The 16736-nt window shown below is 47.0% G+C and overlaps 1 protein-coding gene across 5 annotated transcripts in view; it reads right to left on the reverse strand.

Moving 5' to 3' along the window:
- BAG1 (BAG cochaperone 1) overlaps positions 1 to 16601 on the reverse strand; it is a 46641-nt gene extending 30040 nt beyond the window's left edge. For 4 of the 5 annotated variants that reach the window (XM_080820391.1, XM_080820392.1, XM_080820390.1 and 1 more), the window contains exons 1-7: positions 16116 to 16596; positions 14637 to 14765; positions 12256 to 12338; positions 10174 to 10287; positions 7307 to 7414; positions 6102 to 6164; positions 5514 to 5604 (exon numbers count right to left, since the gene is read on the reverse strand). In XM_080820391.1, the coding sequence (XP_080676517.1) occupies positions 5515 to 5604; positions 6102 to 6164; positions 7307 to 7414; positions 10174 to 10287; positions 12256 to 12338; positions 14637 to 14765; positions 16116 to 16317 (789 nt within the window). In that variant the 5' untranslated portion in view covers positions 16318 to 16596 and the 3' untranslated portion in view covers position 5514. Of the gene's footprint in view, positions 1 to 3504; positions 5605 to 6101; positions 6165 to 7306; positions 7415 to 10173; positions 10288 to 12255; positions 12339 to 14636; positions 14766 to 16115 lie in introns of those variants that run through there. The other variant, XM_080820389.1, reaches the window with a different exon arrangement.
- Between the last annotated feature and the right edge of the window lie 135 nt (positions 16602 to 16736).

A 16736-nucleotide genomic window follows, 5' to 3' on the forward strand; every position in this document is an offset into this window, starting at 1 on the left:
TGGAAAATGTCTAGAAGGAAAGAAAGAAAAAAGCTTGTATTTGAGAAAATGTAAGAAATTGGATACACTGGAGTATGAAGTTTAAAGACAAGTGGGGAGAGGCAAGAAATGAGTCTTGAGAGGTGAGAAGAGCCAGAACATGGTATGTCTGATCACCTATTTGATCCCCTTTCTTCATTAATAAAACCCTTGAGCTGGGCCAGAGCTAATCAGGATCATGGAAGATAGTCTTCAGAAGCTACAGCATTCTGGGGAGCCTGGGTGGCTCAGTGGGTTAAGCCTGTGCCTTCAGCTCAAGTCATGGTCTCAGGGTCCTGGGATCGAGCCCTACATCGGGCTCTCTGCTTGGCGGGGAGCCTGCTTCCCTCTCTCTCTCTGCCTGCCTCTCTGCCTACTTGTGATCTCTCTCTGTCAAATAAATAAAATCTTTAAAAAGAAAAAAAAGAAGAAGAAGCTACAGCATTCTGGCCAGAGAGGCAGGATAGGGTCCCTGAAGGGTTTGTCCTAGTTCCTGATGAGATGGGACTCATCTTTGTCTCCTGTGATCCTAGGAAAACCAAACAGGACATCCAGATCATGAAGGATGGCAAATGCTGACCCCCATAGCAGCCTCTTAAGCCACGAAGTTTCGGGCTAGACAACAGTGCTGGGAGTGAAGGATGTGACATGAATAAAAGTTCCAGCCCAACTCAGCCAAGTGAGCCAGTGTCTTTGGGGACTCTGATGAGGTGGTTGTTGGTGGTGGGTGGGTGTGGTAGGGATTCTGCCCTGACCTCCCTACATTGAACCTGATGTCTTCTCCATTATTCCAGCATTCCTCAACACTGTCACATGCTCCCCTAGAGGTCCCAGGTCTCTTCTGCTTCTTGAAGAGGTCAGCCCCTGTCTCCAGCACGCCTGTCTGCCCAGCCTGCTTGTCAAGAACCCTAGGTGACCTCTGTACCGTCTCCCATTGTCAGAGAGCAGGACCCAGCCTTTGGGAGAGTCCTACACCCCTCATGGCCTTCTCCCTGGGTTGTACCAGCACCCCAAATCTTAAGTCTTACACACACACACACACACACACACACACACTCTGATACTAATACTTAGGTAGTGTACACAATATATCTAAACTACTTGTTAATTTACTGACCTAGGTCTGTAACAGTTAAAAATAGCTGCCCCGGGCCTTTGAGTGTCCCCCGTACCTTGGGACCCACAGTAGGACGACGTCCAGACCCTGCTCTGTTCTTTTGGTCACCATCCATTCTGACTGTTAATGTTGGCATTGGACACAAGTCCAGGCATACACACCACATGTGTACCTATACAACGGCTCACAAAAACACAGTATCCAGAAATCCCACCACAGAGGCCCTAGCCGTGGTCCATGTCAAATAACCCTCTTTTGGCCAAAGTGAATAGAAGGAGCCACTTGATAATGGTGGCAGAGTAAAAGAGTGTGGAGACAAGTCCTGGCCAATAGAAGCAGTGTCACTTGGACTCAGATTCCTGCTTTAGGGTGGCCCGACAGAGCAGGAAATTTGCTGTGGGAAAACACATTGGGAAGAAAGCCAGGACAGAGAAGGCAGGAACCAGCATTCCCCAGACAACTGAAATGGGGACGTGGACAGGAACTGTTGCTGATAGACCTGCAGGTAGGTCATCTACAGGCCTTCCTACTTACTGCCACTGGTAACAGAAATTCTTGCTCCTCTCCTGCATAGGAATGATGGCAGTATTGAGTTTGGCTGTGAGAAACCCAAATGCCAAAATAACAGTGGCTTCAACAGTTCATTTTCCTCACACATGGACATCTGCAGTGTGCTAACTTCATGCTCCTTTATATAGTTACTCTGGTATCCTCATCAGTTTCCCTTTCAGTGTACATGACAGCTGCTCTAAGTAAAGAAGGGCACTCTACTGCCTCTGAAGATGATTCCCCATAAGACAAACACACTGTGTGTACAGCCCATTGCCTAAAATGGAGTCTCTTGGCCATGCTAGCACAAGAAGATTGGGAAAAACTGTTATCTGGTGAGCCACGTGCTAAGGTGGAAATTAGTTCACTTATAGGAGAGTGACTGTTGGTGATCTCTAAGCCTCTGCCCTACGTGGGAAGCCCCTCTTACACTCAGGGGGCACAGCTTCTTAGCCAAGCTTCCTGTCAGTGACCCGACCCTCCCAGGCTTCCACAGCCATGATGAGGGATCCCAAAGATCACACCTGAACAATGTGCCCAGGTGCCAAGCATAACACTGGAAGAAATACCTAATTCCCCATGTTACAGATGTGGAAACTTGGCCCTGTCTCTGGAAATATAACTGGGTCCCCAAAGGCCCTATCTATGGCACATGACCCTGCTGCCCTGGCTATTACCGATCGGCCAAAAAATTCTCCACCAGGATTTTCTGAATTGCAAATAAGGAAACAGGCAGTTCCTCTCTCATACTGAAGCTGCAAGATGTGTGATGTGGGGGCTGCTGACAGCCACGTTTCCTACTTTGTGAAAGAAGCAGAATTGAGAGAATGATGCCAGCATGCAAAGAAAGAGATGCAGAGACTGATTCCAGGCTGTGTTTGAATCCCTGAAGCCCAACTGCCCTCAAACACCCCAAAGCTATGTGGGATCACTTGACATCCTGCCAACAAATTTTCTTTCTTTCCTTTTTTTAAAAAAAGATTTATTTATTTATTTTAGAGAGAGAGAATTTAAGCAGGGGGAGGAGCACAGGAAGAGAAACTCTCAAGCAGACTCCCTGCTGAGCACAGAGCCCCAGGTGGGGCTCGATCTCATGACCCTGGGATCGTGACCTGAGCCACAACCAAAAGTCAGATGTTTAACCGACTGAGCCACCCAGGTGGCTCAGTACAGTACAGTACATTTTCTGTTTCAACAATCTCTTTGGAATTTGGTTTCTGGTGCTTTCAGTTAAAAGAATCCTGACTACCAGAGCAGGAAGGGTGTCTCAGAGAAGGTAACCTTAATGCTGAGTCTTAAAGCAAGTGGAAACTGTTGACTAAAACTATGTGTGGGAGAATTCTTCCAGCTCTGTTTGGCTAAGGATGTTTATGGGATCACAGAGCCCCACTGGTTCCCCTTATAGTAGGACTGGCCATGTGCCAGGAAAAGTGGGCAGCGGAGGAGTGTTCTTTCCCTGTTCATTGGCAGAGACACCCTGTGGATGTGCAGATCTGGGGGCAGAGGAGTGGGGGGGCTTGTGCACAGGCCCCAGTCACCACCCTGCACACGTGCCCAGTCCCCAGTGGCACAGGGCCTCTCTTTCCCCACCCTTTAATCAAACAATGGCTGTTGATACAGTAAATTCCAGCGCTGATAGAGTGCAGCTGTGGGAATATCATTGTAGATGTGTGCGTCTGACATTCATTCATTCTCCAAATATTTATTGAGCACCTATATAAATAGACAATGTGCTTGAAATATGCTGTTAACAAGACAAAGAAGCGCCTTAACCCAAGAAACTTAGAGTCTAGGGTTAGAGGTAAATATTAATCAAATAATTCCACAAATAAATCATGGTTTATCATGCTACTTATCATAAAGAAAAGTTATGGCAAATTGTGAAAGGATATCACCTGGGAGTTTAAGATGTTCCCTGACAATAGATGAGGCTTCTCCATGGAAGAGACATTTGAGTTAAGTTCAAGGGATGAACAGGAGTTACTTAGGAAAAGGGTCGGGGAGGTGGGGGCGGAGAGAGATGGTGAGGAGCTGTCCAAACAGAGGAATAGTATATGCAGAGACCCCAAGGCAGGAGAAGGCACACAGCATCTGGAAGACCAGCGTGCCTACCAGCAGACAGCAAACAGGCCAGTGGCCGGGGATAAAAGGGAGAGCACATAGGGTAAGGACTCTGGCCTTTATTCTCAGGGGCCTGACATGCTAAGATTGGCACTTTATGGCCACTCCGGCTGCTCTGTAGGGAAGCTGCTCTTTGGAAGGCCAGAGGGGGAGTGGAGACCAACAAGGGAGTGGGAGGGCGGGGGAGAGAGATAAGAGCCAGAAGGCCCATGCTGTGGAGAGGAAGTACAGTGAAGAGTTGAACTACCAGCTTTATATCCTGGCTTTGCCACTTACGACCTTGAGAAATTACCTAAGCTCTCTGCTTCCTCACCTCTAACATGGGGACAGTATCTGTCTGCCTCCTAGAATGTATGAGCATTAAATGACTAATATACCTGAAGAACTCAGAACAGTACCTCACACACAGGGACCTCTCATTACACGCTTTGGTCTAGCGCCACACAGCTAGCCTATAAAACTATCAGATAAATACTGAATTGCTGATTAAAGTGGGGAGTGGGCTAGGCTAGGCTGAACCTCATCCACTTATCCACCCCTGTCCTAGGTCCCACCCGCACAGGCCTAAATTCCTGGGGCTTCAGTGACTCCTCTCTGCCAAATAAGGTTGGCCTCAAAGTGGCCTATTGGAAGCCTGTCTCCCGGGCACTGTGTGGAAAAAATGGGGTGACAGCAGCTGACTCGGTTAAGAGTTGTAGCATACAGGGCCACTCTTGACTTATTCAACACAAATTACAGCTGGAACCACAGAAGGCTTTTGCTTCTCCTATTTCATCAAAAAAAGTTTAAACATTCTTTTGTTTGTTGATGATACATAAACTGCTTTTTAAAAAAATGTTGTAACAGTGGAGGGGGCCACAAAACAAACAGGAACAGCCTTGAAGGAAACACTGACCTCAGAAGGGTACAGTGAACAGAAATGCCTTTGAGGAACGCCTTAGAAATTTATGGCTGCTTTCACCACCTGCCTCACTGTGGTTCCTTTCTCTGTCCCCCCCACTCTGTACTTGTGACCTGGTTTCAAGCAGAGCTTTGGTCATTACTAGGTTCTAACCTTCTAAAGATTTACTTAAGCACAAGGAAGTCCACACATCAATACAAGCCCAACCCCAGGAATGGGCCTGAGATCTCGTGGCCCGTGGCTGGGCAGGGTCACTGGAAAGTGAGGTCAAGGTCTGTGAACCAATAACCCAGCCACCTGTTCTAGAATTTGGTTACAATGAGGGATACCTGGACCACCCTGTGAGCTAAATACCTATTCTGAGCCACTCCCTAGATGTAACATCCTGGTGATTCTGGGTTACATCGACAGGCTACGGAATCATAAGGGCAAAAGGGCCTCATGAATCTGAAGACAGGGGTGGCCTATAGGAATTACTCCAACACAAATGAGAAGTCTCCCCAGCCCAAGCAAAGCAGCCCAAGGAAAGCACCCCAAGGTTGAAAGAGTTGGCAAGATGGGCAGGAGAGGTCCCCTAGACAAGGTGGGCTGCTGGACGGCACAGCGGAGACAGAATGAGAAAACAAGACAGGAGCTCCACTGAGGACTGTAGAGAATACTTGTTCATCGGGAACAGGGTAGGTGCAGGAAAACTGCGAAGTGGTCAACTGTCCCCAGCAGCCCTGGAGAAATCAGGTCACTTCTGCCCCAGAGAGGGCAGAGCTGGTGGCACTGTTCTTCGGGCAGCCCTGCCTCATTCCGCCTCACCTCACTCGGCCAGGGCCAAGTTCATGGACTGTAGCCGCTCTGTCTCCTGGCAGATGTTCTGTTCCACCGTGTCACACTCAGCTAGGAATGCCTAAAACACGAGTGCAGGACAGTGAGGGACCACCTGGGGCTAACCTCTCCCTGCCCGTGCAAGGCTCTTTGCTCAACCATTAAGGGGAACCCGCGGGGAGGGATGGAGCTAGCCTGGGCTCCCAGGTAAGGGGAGGGAGGCAGAGCACAGCATAGGACCAGGGTTTCTGACAACAACCCCCCAAAAGGGTGGTGAGGACAGGAAGCCTTGCCACTGTACTACAAAATTTCAGAACAGTATTCACATGAATAGTGGCTCCTGGAATTATGTAATGTGGCATCATAACTGTTCTCCACTGATCTTCCTCCCCAGTGAGTTTAAATCCAAATATAATTACAGGGCCATGAAAGGAGCTCTTCTCTTATGTTCTGGGCTCACGAAATCACAATCAAAAGAAAGTCCACACCACACAGCACACCTTTACCGTACCCTACTCTGAACAGATAAACACACACACCAAGACATTAAACTTTGTAATGCTTCACCACACAACTCACCTGAACCCTTTTCACCAAACCCTTCCTTTTCAGTCTACTGTCTTTGAAATTTTCCGGCAGAATCTGTGGAAGAGTAAGTTGACACATAAATCATCTCAGTAAAAGTGACATAACAATACGACAGAATACCCACAGTCCACCAACATGAATGAGACGTGTGTGTTCAGGAATGATTTTCCTTGATCTGTATCCTATGTGGCCCTTACCATGGCTCTTACCCCTATCCTTTGTTCTCAGGGTCTGGGCCATGGAAACTGATGTATAACATGGACTTTGTCCTTTCCCTATGTATAGGTACTGTGTCCTGGCCACGTCATGACCTTCCTGTGCTTCCTTATAACTGCCCGCACTCCCTCAGAATCCCAGGCAGAGTAATTCACCCTCAAAAATGAGGCATCAGGGGTGCCTGGGTGGCTCAGAGGGTTAAAGCCTCTGCCTTCAGCTCAGGTCATGATCTCGGGGTCCTGGGATCGAGCCCCGCATTAGGCTCTCTGCTCAGCGGGGAGCCTGCTTCCCTCTCACTCTCTGCCTGCCTCTCTGCCTACTTGTGATCTCTGTCTGTCAAATAAATAAATAAAATCTTTTAAAAAAAAAAATGAGGCATCAGGGCACTTGGGTGGCTCAGTCGCTTTCGGCTCAGGTCATGATCCCAGTGTCCCGGGATTGAGTCCCACACAGGGCTCCCTACTCAGTGGGAAGTCTGCTTCTCCCTCTGCCATCCACTCCCATTTGTGCTCCCTCTCTTTCAAAAATAAATAAATAAAATCTTTAAAAAAATGAGGCAGCAGGCTAGAAATATCATTACTGCCATTCTATAACAGGGAACATGAGAGTCGATGACTCTCAACAGTCTCATAAGAACGGGTCTGACTGACTTCTGTTCAGGTAATGAGCCCAGTGGGGTACCGGTCACATGAGTAGCATGAAGCCCTATAAAATCACCGTCCATTTGGGTCCCAACTTTGTGAGGATTAGATGCTTTTAGCATACATAAATAAAAATGACAAAAGCCCTATGTTGGTGGGATGTGAGTGCCTAAAAATCAGGAACGATCTTGTCTTTCTGTGTACGCAGCAAGGGCTGGGCAGTGTCTGTCACATGGCAGGCGCCCAGGACACTCAGAAAATAAGAGTGCATTAATGAAAGAGTGAAACTGACTGAAACACAGTCAAAGCAAACCAGTTCTCAGCTGAATATGTACTTACCAGTGTGTCAATCTCTTCCAAGATTTTCATAAATTGCTCGATAGTGGCTTTTACTCTCCTATCAAGTTTGCAGAGGGCTTCAGCTTGCAAATCCTTGGCCAGGAAACCCTGTGCAGGAATAATGCATTATTGCAAGGGTTTCTTGAGGCTGACAGAAAACTCCAGGCCGAGGCACTGATGAAGCAGCCACCCACATTCCCCCAATAGTTTGCGCCAGACCTCAGACCTGCAACTTCATCTCTTGGAGAAAATAGAGCCACCCCATGCACCACAGTAGGCTGCAGGCCACTCTAGCTCCCACAGACCACTGGGGCTGCTAATGCTTCCTGGGGCCTGGCTCTGGTGAAGCTCCAGTCACCAATGTATACCCACACGTAAGAGGCAGACATTAAGAATGCAGGATGTAGAGTCCGACAGGCCCAGTCTTGAATTCTAACTGCCATTTACTGGCTTGTGATTGTGAGCAAGTTGCTTAACCCATCTGAGCCTTAATGTCCTCATTTTTAAAATGAAGATCATGATATACACACCCCACAGGGTTACTATGAGGATAAAGACAAACATAAGCAGACTCTTAATATAATTCCTGACACGGACATGTGCTAACAATTGGCAGCATTTACATTGTTTTTATTAAATTGTCTTCCCGTTTATTCACATTGCTTGGCCTAGTGACCAATTAGCTGGTGACAATGGGTAGACAGCCAGGATCTCTGAGGATGTTTATCAAAGATATAGATTTGACCACATGTAGTAAAAGCTTTAAACATTAGCCAGCAATTCCAAGTCAAAGAATTTATTCTACCCCCCTCCCCAAATAATCAGAAATGGTCAAAAAAGATTTATGTTCAAGGATGTTCAGAGAACATTAATGCATAATGGTAAAATAATATTTGGTGATAAACAATAGAGAATTGGTTAGGTAAACCATGATACATTAACATTACTATGCAAGTTTTAGAGAGTATGATTTTTTTTAAAAGATTTTATTTATTTGAAAGAGAGTGAGCGAGCGAGAGCAAGCAAGCATAAGCAGGGAGGTGGGCAGAAGGAGAAGCAGACACCTCACTGAGCAGGGAGCCTGACACAGGACTCGATCCCAGGATCCCTGGACCATGAGCTGAGCCAAAGGCAGATGCTCAACCGACCGAGCCACCCAGGAACCCAAGTATGATCATTTTTAATGACAAGAAAATGCTCAATTTTTTTATCCAATAAAAGAACAATTTACAAAGTATACATAACACTGTATCAAGTTTTTTAAGATGCAAAAACATATTCCAGTCTTCAGTACTTGTTATCTTTTTGAGTCAGGACCTTATAGGTGTTAGTGCCCATATGTTTACCTAAAAGTTATACAATTGGCATGTATTATTTTTGTAATTAAAATAGAAACCTACGGGATGCCTGGGTGGCTCAGTGGGTTAAAGCCTCTGCCTTTGGCTCAGGTCATGATCCGAGGGTCCTGGGATCGAGCCCCAAGTCGGGCTCTCTGCTCAGCAGGGAGCCTGCTTCCTCCTCTCTCTCTGCCTGCTTCTCTGCCTACTTGTGATCTCTGTCTGTCAAATAAATAAATAAATATCTTAAAATAGAAACCTACATCTATTAACATTATAAAGTGAGAGGAGAAAAAAATATGTGGTTTGGGGCTAGTTCACAATCCTTACTTAGTTTTTCGGTTTTTTTTTTTTTTTTAAGATTTCATTTCCCGGGGGGCCTGGGTGGCTCAGTTGTTAAGCATCTGTCTTCAACCCAGGTCATGATCCCAGGGTGCTGGGATCGAGCCCCACATCGGGCTCTCTGCTTGGCGGGAAGCCTGCTTCTCCCTCTCCCACTCTGCTTGTGTTCCTTCTCTCACTGTGTCTCTGTCAAATAAATAAAATCCTTAAAAGAAAAAAAAAAGATTTCATCTACCTATTTGACAGAGAGCACAAGCAGGAGGAACAGCAGGCAGGGAGAGGGAGAAGCAGGCTTCCCATGAGCAAGGAGCCCAATGTGGGGCTCGATCCCAGGACCCCAGGATCATGACCTGAGCAGAAGGCAGCTACTCAACTGACTGAGCCACCCAGGAACCCTTTTACTTAGTTTTAGTACCCCTTCTCTAATAAAAGGAATTGAACAGGATAACCCCCGCCTTCCCTGCTAAGATCAAGCTCAACTTGGACCTTATATGCATCAACAAAATGTTCTTTGTCTTGCTAAACACATTCTAACAGCTGGGCGTGAGAAAAGCTACTTGTTCTGTTTCAGACAATATGTGACCCTGGAATGGCAGGTGCTCTCCTAGGAGCACAAATGGATCCTGGCTGGGGTTTGAAAACAGCAATGACAAGAACACTTCTAAAGCACTTAGGATGCATCAGACTCAAACTACAGTTTGTTGTTTTTTGTTTTTTTAAAGATTTTATTTATTTATTTGACAGAGATCACAAGTAGGCAGAGAGGCAGGCAGAGAGAGGGAAGCAGGCTCCCCGCTGAGCAGAGAGCCCGACGCGGGACTTGATCCCAGGACCCTGAGATCATGACCTGAGCCGAAGGCAGAGGCTTTAAACCACTGAGCCACCCAGGCGCCCAGTTTGTTGTTTTTTTAAATAAGCTCTATGCCCAAAGTGGGGCTTGAACTCACGACCCTAAGATCAAGAGTCACATGTTCTACCGACTGAGCCAGCCAGGTGCCCCTCGAACTGCATCATTTAATCCTCACACCGACCCTGAGAGGAGGTACCATCATTTTTCCCTTTTAAGGAACTTGAGACCCGGCAAATTTGCCCACAGTAGTAGAAAGGGTAAAGCCAGGATCTGAACCCAAGGAGACTAGAAAGCCTGCCCTCACAACCACACATTTGTATCTCCCCAGAGACAGTGACCTGTTGGATTCCAGTAAGCTCTTTGTTCAACTCTTGCAGTTGGTCAGCTATCTTCTCCACAGACTTCTCCAAACCTTTCAACTTCTTTAGTTCAGCCTCTTCCTCTGGGCTGTTCTAAAACGTTAAAGAATAAAATGAAGTCAATAATCACCAAGAATAGTGGCTTCTGACTGGAAAGAAAAAAATAAATCTGACCACAACTGGGCTAAACCATTCACCTAGAAAAAATAACCTTAACTCTGCTGCTCCTTGGAAAGCAAGCTGGAGGGTTTACACATGGAGGTTTCCTACCTACAAACACTCTAGACTAGAGAGAAGACACTAAGTAAACATTCTGCAAGGACCCAGACAGCTTGGGTTGAGAGAAAGGAGCCAAACCAAGTGCCAGAGTCAACCTGAGGCTGGGGCAGCTGACTGCAGACTGAAGCCTCCGGGGGAACAGATGACAGTGAACACTTGTGAGGAGTCCAGAACGGTGAGACAGGTGGAATCCTACCATTCCTTTAAATGAATTCCTTAGTGTCACCCACCAGCTGAGCTCTCCCATTTAATAAGACGATGATAATGATGAATACCTTCATTGGGCATTCCCTCCACTAAACACTTTATCTGTACTATTGTTTTAAGCCTTACTACAAGCCAGTGAGGAAGGTAGTGCTTTAGATGATGAAACTGAGCTTTAATATAAAGTAACATAAGGGGGCACCTGGGTGGCTCAGTGGGTTAAAGCCTCTGCCTTTGGCTCAGGTCATGATCCCAGGGTCCTGGGATGGAGCCCAGCGGTCACGTCGGGCTCTCTGCTCAGCAGGGAGCCTGCTTCCTCCTCTTCTCTCTCTCTGCCTGCCTCTCTGCCTACTTGTGATCTCTATCTGTCAAATAAATAAATAAAATCTTTAAAAAAATTTTTTTAATTAAAAAAAAAAAAAAAAAGTAACGTAAGGTCACACATCCCGAAAGAGGTGGAACTGAGACTTGAATCAGACTTGGCTTCACATACCCCAGGGCAACTCCAATTAGGGGTTCTATAATTTCTTCAGACTCACCCTTAGGTTCTGCCCATCACCCAGAACTATTCTCCCTGACCCTTGAGCAAGAAATCTAGAACACTTCCCCTTCTCTCATCTAAACAACTGGTAGTCAGGGCCAGCAGCTTCCTGCTTTTACACTACCCCAAACTGTTCACATTCTTCTTTGTGGCCAAATCCTGAGTGCCAGACTCCTGGCTGTTCTGCGGCTAGACTAGATCTTTGCCTCCACGTTGCTAATCTCTGTCCCCTCTCCACGCTGAATCAGCCACCTAACTCAAAGTAAGGAAACTTCCTACGACCAGCAGTTTCACAGTGTCACAATGCAGGGTTGGCCATAAGCCTCTCTCATCACCCCAGGGGCTACTGCCCTCACCAACTGGCTCTTTTCCTCCCTTGGCTCTTTTTTTTTCCTTAAAGATTTTGTTTATTTGACAGAGAGAGCGAACACAGACAGGAGAAGCAGCAGGCAGAGGGAGTGGGAGAAGCAGGCTCCCTGCAGAACAGGGAGTCCAATGTAGGGCTCAATCCCAGGACCCTGGATCATGACGAGCTGATGGCAGACACTTTACTGACTGAGCCACCCAGGCACCCCTTCCTCCCTTGGTTCTTTAGTCTGAACCTTTCTTTCTAGTCAAAGAGGGCTTTCCCTTGTGGAAGATTTTAGTGGAAAGGGTGTTTAAAGGGAGAGAGATTCATGAAATTTGCAGAGGATTTATTTTAATAGAAGTTTCTCTTGCAAATCCCCTCCATGTGAGTAAGACCTGACTCAGGCACCATTTTAACCAGATTGAGATCCACCACCAACATGAGAGCTATGTTACTGACACGGCATAACTGTTCATGATTCCCAGAGCAAAAGCCATAACCAATAGGAGCCAGAGGGCATGAGAATAACAAACCTGGCCACATCAAATAAATGGAACTACATTTGTTTAGAAAGAACTCTTCCACTAATGTAGAATGTGGGTCCCCAATTAGGCCTTCTAAATAGAAATATGTATAGAAGACCTTAGTCATTTGATTCTGGGGTATTCTGGTAGAAAAAGCAATTTACCTTCTTCCCAATTAACATGACTCGGCAACCATTTTGTATTCCGAGTGCTGACAGTGGCTTCTCCATTTCCTTCAGAGATTTTCCTGAAAAGAGAAGATATGCCAAGTGGTAACAACTGTACAACACTGAAAATAGATTTCACCAAGGTTACAGGAAATAGGCAAGTGTGTTCACTAATGAGAAGAGGATAAATTGGTATAACCTTTTAGACAGGTGTCTTGACGCAGTAATTTCACTTCAGATTTTCTCCTAAACAAATAACTGGATATATGCCTGCACAGTAAGTGTTATAAAATAATTTTCAATGCAAGCTTAATCATAATAGTGAGAAACTAGAAAGAGACAAACATTTAGGAACGGGGGCTAATTAACTATACATTAGTACAACAGAAGACTTTTTAGGCATTAAAGCTAATTTTTTCAGGAAACTTCAATGCCATAATAAATGTTGATGGCTCAGTTTTATTAGAAAAATGTAATAAAAATTGTATAGTCAGGGTGCCTGGGTGGCTCAGTGGGTTAAAGCCTCTGCCTTCAGCTCCGGTCATGATCTCAGGGTCCTGGGATCGAGCCCCACATTGGGCTCTCTGCTCAGCAGAGACCCTGCTTCCCTCTCTCTCTGCCTGCCTCTCTGCCTACTTGTGATCTCTGTCAAATAAATAAAGTCTTAAAAAAAATTGTATAGTCAATATAATCTCAGTTTATCAACTATACACACACACACAAACCCACACTTCAGGATGCCTGTACAAATGAACAGAAATATCCTGAAATGTGATGAGGGGTTTTATCCAGGAGAACATTTTCTTCTTTGTGCTTTCCTCTATTTTGAAACATGGTTTCTACTGCCTTTTATAATTCCATAATAAAGAGTTTTAAAAAGAAAAACAAGGGGAACCTGGGTGGCTCTGTGGGTTAAAGCCTCTGCCTTTGGCTCAGGTCATGATCCCAGGGTCCTGGGATCAAGCCCCACATCAGGCTCTCTGCTCAGCAGGGAGCCTGCTTTCTCCCCCTGCCTCTCTGCCTACTTGTGACTTCTGTCTGTCAAATAAATAAATAAAGTCTTAAAAAAAAAAAAAAGAAAACACAAGGAGTTGCACTATGATGTATAAATACAAATGCTTCCCATCACTAAATTCTTTTTTTTAAGATTTTATTTATTTGAGAGAGAAGAAGAGCATGAGCAGAGAGAGGGGCAGAGGGAGAGGGAGAAGAAGCAGGCTCCCTCTGAGCAGGGAGCCCAGATGCAGCGCTCAATCCCAGGACCCTGGGACCATGATATAAGTGGAAGGCAGATGCTTAACTGATTGAGCCACCCAGGCGCCTCTCCACCCCCTTCACTAAATTCTTTATAACTGGCACCAAATGGCATAAATTTGGCCCCATCAGATACCATAATGAGCTCCCATGGGAATGGGAAGAAAGAATAGGGATAGAAAGGGAGTGGGTCCTAGTAGAAATCAGCATCATTCACTGGGCTTGCCACATCCACCCCTGGTAAGTTTGTTCAACATCTTCTCTGTGTCAGCACTATGCTGAGCATTGGACACAGGAGTATCTTCCCTCAAAGAGTTAGTTATTCTAGCAGAGAAATAAGATGTTCAGCAACTATGAAAACAACTGTTGTTTTTTTGTTTTTTTTTTATTTATTTGACAGACAGAGATCACAAGTAGGCAGAGAGGCAGGCAGAGAGAGAGGAAGGGAAGCAGGCTCCCTGCTGAGCAGAAAGCCCGATGTGGGGCTCAATCCCAGGACCCTGGGATCATGACCTGAGCCAAAGGCAGAGGCTTTAACCCACTGAGCCACTCAATTTTATTGAGATTAATAGTAATCTCAATAAAAATTACGCAGAAGTGATAGGAAGTGCCATATGCACATATAATGGGAAGAGGATCTAACTTAGCCAGGGAAGACTACCCGTGTGCTTTTACCCAAAATGGTAAGATTTCTGCCATCCTCACGGGACTTCAACTCTAACACTGGTTCAAGTGTTTGAAAGTGTCCTGTACATAGTAAGTCCTCAATAAAATGTGTTGAAGGAATGCATGAATAAACAAGCAAGTAAGAACTATCCCAGTTTAGGGGGCGCCTGGGTGGCTCAGTGGGTTAAAGCCTCTGCCTTCAGCTCAGGTCGTGATCCCAGGGTCCTGGGAACAAGTCCCACACTGGACTCTCTGCTCGGCAGGGAGCCTGCTTCCCCGCCCCCTTTTCTGCCTGCCTCTCTGCCTACTTGTGATCTCTGTCAAATAAATAAATAAAATCTTAAAAAAAAAAAGAATTATCCCAGTTTAAAAACTAAGAATTATCATTACATAAGGTTAAGTAGTTTTAAACACGCCCTTTAGCCATAAGGACTCAAAGCTGAAAGAGAAATGCCTACCCTTAAATATAAGTTTCTGAAAAGGCAGTGGGACTCCTGTGGCCTCTTCAACAACCTGGGCCAGGTCTTGGACAACCGGCTCACTACAGCCCTGTTGTGGGGTAACATGAAGATCATGCTTCTCATTGCCTGGGGAGAGAAAAGAGTGTTCAATGAAGAAAATTCTTTCACACAAACCATTACAGGCTGACACTATTATATTTATTTACCTAGCCTTCAAGGCCCAGTTCATTTGCCACTTACTCCAAACAGCCTGACCCACCCCCCACCCCCAATCTTCCCAGCTTCGTCTGGTGACCTGTCCAAGAATTTTTGTTTTCTCTATAATAATAACTAACAATTTAGTGATATCAGCTAGCATTTTAAGCACTTAACATGCATAAAGGACTGACGAGGCTCATTTCAAACATTATCTAACTTAATTCTCAGAACAACCCTATATACAGATAAGCAAACTAAGTTCCGCTCAGTTAAGACCTGCTCCTGGAGATTCAACTGAGGAGTAAAAACCTGACTTCAGATCAGATTCCTAAGGCCATGTTTTTCATCAGAAGCCATCTGCTTCCAGAGGCCTAACTGCCCTGTACTCTGTAATGTTCTTGTCTCCTTTGCTGTCATGAGTAAGGGATTCCTCCAACCAAGTCTCTCCCACTGGGCACACCTGGGCACATACATGGTTGGTGCTCAGTAAATAGATAACAAGTGAGTAAACTCAAACAGCAAAAAACTTTTTTGGACCAGAAGTGTCAATTCTTTTCCAGGTATGTGGACAGTGAAGAGATAGTCCATGCCAGAGTTTACGCCAAGCCTTGAGCCTGCACAAGAGTCACATGCAGTTAGTGGGACAGGTGCTACCAACTCTACTTCACAGGGAAGAAACCAGAAGCCTCGAAAGGAGACATCCCAAGGTTACTCAAAACTGAAGGATCTAGAATGCTGGTCTTTCAGATTCTGAGGCCCTCGGGTCTCCGCTAGTCCCGAAGAGCTCTTGAGAGAATTTTATTTAGATCGATGTCAAGTCCAACATTAGACCCAGAGAGTGCCCAGAGCCTATGCTTGGATCCACAGCCCACTCAAACAACGGACGTGAGTTGAGGCTCCACACACACATAGGTGTCCAGACACAGAGCAGTCATACATGACACGAGCAAATACAATCCTGATACAAAGATCCACAATAACTGCTCAGGCACACACTAACGCATACAATCAGGACGACGACATGAAGCACGGACATAGAGGATAAAACAAATGGCCTGAGTCAAAACACAGTGGACACTGGACAGGTGTGCTGATACAAGACCCGCACAAAAGTCGGTCTCAAATACAAACAAGATCCCACACTTCCGAACACCAGGACCAACACAAGAACACATCCTTTTGGAGGACACGTGGCCAAACCCACAGACCCCCGTCGGCCTTTGGTAGACTGGCATCGCGCCAACCCGGCACGGAGCCCACCCGGTCGTCCAAGCTCACTGTGGGTGACGGTCACGCTGAGGCCGGCTGCCGCCATTTCCTCGCTCTGGGTCACCTCTTCGCTCCGGGCCACCTCTTCGCTCCGGGCCTCTTCTTCGCTTTGGGCCACCTCTTCACTTCGGGCCACCTCTTCGTTCCGGGCCACCTCTTCGTTCCCGGCCCCCTCTTCGCTCCGGGCCGAACGAAGCCGCACTTTCTTCATCCGCGGCCTTCGAGCGCCGGCGGCGGCGCCCCTGGTGGATCTGGCATGTCCGCCGGTCGCACTCCGGGTGGATGTTCGCTGAGAGCGAGGCGGACCGCGCTCGGCCGGGGGCACCGACTGGCGTGGCTCCCGGCCCGGCCGAGGGCCGCGCCGCCGGGGACCCAGCCGCCCCCGGTCGCCTCGCGGTCTCCGAGCGCCACCACGCTCCGCCAGACCCGCGCTTGTTGACCACCCAGCGGAGGGCGCTGAGTTCGGCGTGTTGCAAGCCAGCCTGGCCCCCGGCCCGCCCCCGGCCCGCCCCGGCCCGCCCCGGCCCGCCCGGCCTATCGGCCCCGCCCCTCGGAGCAGGCCCTGGCCCAGCTGTATTCCGCCAAAGCCTCCCCGGCCCCACCCACTCAACCGAGGCCCCGCCCCACTCA

Source organism: Martes martes (assembly GCF_963455335.1).
Source record: "Martes martes genome assembly, chromosome: 12".
Taxonomy (NCBI): Eukaryota; Metazoa; Chordata; class Mammalia; order Carnivora; family Mustelidae; genus Martes; species Martes martes.